The 5,201-nt window shown below is 41.1% G+C and overlaps 1 protein-coding gene across 1 annotated transcript; it reads left to right on the top strand.

The window, feature by feature from the left end:
• The first annotated feature begins 4,281 nt into the window (after positions 1–4,281).
• Positions 4,282–5,201, top strand: LOC134654332 (histidine-rich glycoprotein-like). The gene has a single exon (XM_063509800.1). It carries the CDS (start codon positions 4,324–4,326, stop codon positions 5,059–5,061), a length of 738 nt encoding a protein of 245 aa, XP_063365870.1. The 5' UTR covers positions 4,282–4,323; the 3' UTR covers positions 5,062–5,201.

The raw sequence follows: 5,201 nt of genomic DNA, 5'->3' as shown, positions 1-5,201 counted from the left end.
TTAGAAGACCTTCCCTCGATTTAAAATAACGAAGATTGGCTTTTACAGATTTTGGAAAAAACATACAGGATGCGAGAAAAAGGTCATTTTTGACAAACTTTTTTTTGATGCCAATCGATCCTGAGGATCAAAAGCTTGTATGGAACCGAACATAGACTAGGAATCCTCTAGACGGAGTTTAGAGCAATTATTTCATGAAACCGATGCTGCCAAAAATACTGGGGTGCGGGGGACGAGGTGAGCGAGTCCCGTGCCGTGATTGGTCCGTTCAAAGACACGGACGTCACACCAAGACACTTTCGACTTTCGACTCGATGATGGAGTAAAACTACCGTATATTTGTGGCAGAGGGGGTAGCGCTACTATGCTCAGTCTAGAGGATGTCTTGTTTATGGGAACCGAAAAAAAAATTCCGGCTAGAAAAGCCGCAAATCGAGGAAAACTAAACTGAAAACTTTTATTTTTCACATGCGATTTTTGTATGCCAATCGATTCCATTCCTATCCAGTATCAATAGTTTCCTAGGGGTCAACTTACGGTAATGTACTAAAAAGCCACAAATTATTAAAAACTTTTTCCATACATTTACTATGGAGAAAACCTGAAATTTTATTCACAATTTTCTATCTCGCCCATCAGTCCTACAGCAATGTCTTCATACAGTATTATGGTCCTTAACCTTTTGGACGCCAATGACCGATATATCCGCACCGTAGGTTCAACGCCAAAGACCGATTAATCGGTCACAGACCACAGAGCAACATAGACCTACGTGCATAATGCATAAAGTTCAATTTCAGTTTTGACACTTCGGTGACGTGGCGTCAGCGTGACAGCTTTTGTGTCGAAAAGGTTAAATGTAACAGGACTGATTGGGCAGATAGAAAATTGTGAATAAAAATTCACGTTTTCTTCATAGTATGTATGGAAAAAGCTAGTTTTTATGAATTTGTGGCTTTTTCTCTAACTGTGGTTAGATTAAAATCTGTAACAAATAAGTGAACCATAGACATTTTTTTTAATTTCATTCATTATTTTCCCGCCCCCGTACCCTCCATTCTTTGCTACTTCTTGAATGTGGTTAGGCATTGTGGTTGTCGAATAAAAATTTAACTTTTGTGTTAAGAAGAAACAGGAGCTGAGATTTAAATATTTTAGGTAAATATACCCGTCTCGCTAACGGAAGCGGCTCCTAAAACTAGTGCGATAAGGACAAGGCGAAAAATCTCAAAAATCGAGGTTTCGTACTCGACTGTTTCCTCCTCCAAAACTTAACCAATCGTAACCAAATTTGGAAATCTAAATGATTACCTATGAAATTATCTGTCGGACCGTTTTGGTTTTTTGGCTAATTGATATCAGTTCAGCCTCTCATTGCGGCATAGTCAATTAGGCCACTTTGGCCATTTTTGAAGGGCTCTAGCGCCTTAAAAAACAAAAATATCAAAAAAGCAAAACTCGGACCGTTTTGCTTTTTTTGATATTTTTAACCGACTTCCAAATCTCAAAGAAGGAGGTTATCAATTCGGTTGTATGTTTTTTTTTATTTTTTTTATTATTTTTTTTTGTTTGTTACTCCATATCTCCGTCATTACTGGACCGATTTTGAAAATTCTTTTTTTGATTGTATGTATATGCATACAGATTGGTCCCGTTTTTGTCAAAACCCAGTTCTGATGATGGGATCCATGAGGAATCGAGGGAACTCCTCAAATCTTAAAGGCATACATATAGTGATTTTTGTGTTTTTATCAACAAATCAAGCATATACATTCAGAAACGTGACATTTGATGAAGTGGAACTGCTGATGATGATCAGAACAGAACTCTTCAACGACGCATAGTTCACGTTTGGCGATTGGTCCTCTTCGTTATGTTTGTTAAGCAAGTTAAGTTTTTAAGCCACATTTTTGTCAAGCTCGAGTTCTGATGGTGGGATCCATGAGGAATCGAGGGAACTCCTCAAATCTTAAAGGTGTGCGTATAGAGATTTTTGTATTTTCATTAGAAAATCAAGCATTTTTATTAAAAACTGTCGCATTTGATGAAGTGGAACTGCTGATGATATCAGAACAGAACTCTTCAACGACCCATAGTTCACGTTTGGCGATTTGTCCTCTTCGTTATGTTTGTTAAGCAAGTTTAGTTTTTAAGCCACATTTCTGTCAAGCTCGAGTTCTGATGATGAGATCCATAAGGAATCGAGGGAACTCCTCAAATCTTAAAGGCATACATATAGTGATTGTTGTGTTTTAATCAACAAATCAAGCATATACATTTAAAAAGTAACATTTGAGGAAGTGTAACTGCTGATGATGACCAGAACGAAACTCTTTAACGACGCATAGCTCGCGTTTGGCGATTTTTTCTTTTCGTTATGTTTGTTAAGCAAGTTATGTTTTTAAGCCATATTTATGTCAAGCTCAAGTTCTGAACATGGGATCCATGAGAAATCGAGGGAACTCCTCAAATCTTAAAGGCACACGTATAGAATTTTCTATATTTTCATCATAAAATAAAGCATTAACATTAAAAACTGTCGCATTTGATGAACTGGAACTGCTGATGATGATCAGAACAGAACTCTTCAACGACGCATAGTACATGTTTGGTGATTTCGAATTTCGACTTTGACTTGGACTAGGACCCGGACTCGGATCCAGATCCGGACTCGTACCCGGATCCGGTTCGGACCCGGACCCGGATCTGGACTCGGATTCGGACTCGGACCTGGACTAGACCCGGACTCGGACCCGGACTCGGACACAGACCCGGACCTTGACCCGGAAAACCACTATGATACCTAAACTAAATAAACCACTATGATTACCTACCATAAAATGTAGGTATAAAGTATGATGAGGCCAAACCCCTCCCGCTCAAACCCCCGTACACCGCACCGCATGCGCCGTTAAGTGGGTTAGGTTAGGTTTGAACTGCTATCCTCACAGAACCGAACAAAAGTGGGTTAGGTTAGGTTAGAACTGCGAGCCTTACAGAAACGAAATGCTTCCTTTTCTACATAGCGCACCATCTACAATAATCTTTCACCGGGCCGCATAGAAGTCGGTTTTTTTTTCTTAAAAATTATTGTTTTTTAAGGCGCTAGATAGGCACAGATATTGACAATATTAATCTCTGTTGAAAAAATCATTGCTCTAGCTTCAAAACCCACGGAAGAAGGAGGGAGAAGAAGAAGAAGGAGGAAAAAACAGTATGTCTTTCCAGTTAAAATGGATGAAGACGAAAACTTAGTGTCTACGCCTGAAGAAATATCAGTAATAGCCCAAAAGTCACTAAAAATAGGTAGATACCGTAGGTAGAAGTCCACTAGATGTCATGTAATTTATTTGTTAAATTTACAATTTTATTTCAATGGTCGTAGAAAAAGTATTGTATGCAACGTTGTTTAACTGAGTCAAAAAATATTCGTGGCGTCTCGTCTGTATTAACAATTTTCGGCTTCGCCTCAAATTGTTATACTCACGCCACTCATCGTCGGTTGCATAAAATACTATTAACTATCTAATACTTACATCGTTTTTTGATAAAATAAATCTAATGCGCAGATGAGTAAAATTATAACAATTTCCAGGCGGTGAAATATATTTTTTCATTTCTTTCCATTTAGTTGCTCTTAGGACAGAGGGACATAGAGAGACGGTCACACTCGAGTGTACACTCTTGAAATGTACTCGTATCACTTTTTGCTCGCTTCATAGATAAGTAATGACCCACTTTCAGAGCATGCGAAATAAAAAATCACAATATTGACAATTAAAGCTACGTACGAACCTACACCTACCTTACCGGACCACAGTAAGCAGATTTGATACAAAACATACCTCTTGCAAATAAATACCTACGAATTCCACAGTTCAAAAATTATTTCTGATATAATTTATTAATAAATAAAAGATTAGAAATGAAAGATTTTATTAAGAAGATTTATCGGACTAGGTAAATATACCTAGTCCGATAAATGTGATAATACATAATTACACACATTAATCTTATTTCTCATTATATTGTCAGATATAAACAGAAAAATGCAACTGGATATTTGAGAGTTTTATTATCCTCTCGAACGGACTTTTACGATACTCACCCATTATTGAAATAGGTAACTACAAGTTTTTGCGTTGAGACACCGGGTCCCCGCGCTGCGCAATGCTCCCGCTGCCGCAGGCTGCAATAATCAATCGTAACCTTGGTGTTTTACACAATTTTCATACAACGCTAACTAATTGAAACCATTAGTATAAAACCTTCCAGCAACGGAAGCAGTGTATCATTCAACAGTGTTCCTGGGATCAGTGAAGTATGAGGGGCTTACTAGTGTGTTGTCTGGCGGCGGCCGCGCTGGCGCTGGTCAGCGGCCGTGAGCTGAGCCGCGACAAGCGCGCCGCCGACCTGGAGCCGGCCGCCTCCCACCACGGCGGCAAGTGGGACAAGGGTGGCGGCCACGAGCACCACGCGCACCACCACCACGACCACGGCGAGAAGGGACACAAGGGCTACAAGGGCCACCACCATCACGAGCACGGCAAGAAGGGCCACCACCACCACGAGGGACACAAGGGACACCACGACGAGCACGGCGGACACAAGAAACATCACCATCACGACGACGGCCATCATCACGAACACCACCATGGCGAGAAGGGCCACAAGGGCCACGGCCATCACGAGGATGGCCACTACCACAAGGGACACTCCACCAAGGGCCACCACGGTGTCCACAAGCATGACGAGTTTAAGAAGGAGAAGCACTTCCACGATCACCATGGCGAGAAGGGCCACCACGAACACCACGGAGGCCATCACGAGGAGCACGGCCACAAGAAGGGCGGCCACCATCACAAGGGACACAAGCACCACGGTCACCACGAGCACCACCACGGCAAGAAGGGACACCACGAGAAGGGAGGACATCACCACGACCATAAGGGACACCATGATGAGGGCGGCCACCACGAGCATCATCACCATCATCATGATCATGGCAAGAAGGGTGGTCACGAGGACCACAAGCACTGGGGACACAAGAAGGGACACTAATCAATCAAAAGACTGTTTATATTTCTATGAATGCCAATTAGTTAAGCCTTACTTGTTTAGGTTTACGTTGTTGAGTTTTTGTTTGTACGTTTATATAGGTGATTTTATTAAAGAAATTAATTGTTAAACAAACATCTTCA

Source organism: Cydia amplana, chromosome 1, assembly GCF_948474715.1.
Source record: "Cydia amplana chromosome 1, ilCydAmpl1.1, whole genome shotgun sequence".
Lineage (NCBI taxonomy): Eukaryota > Metazoa > Arthropoda > Insecta > Lepidoptera > Tortricidae > Cydia > Cydia amplana.
Note: the sequence above shows the minus strand (reverse complement) of the source record. Positions and strands in the feature narration are given on the sequence as shown.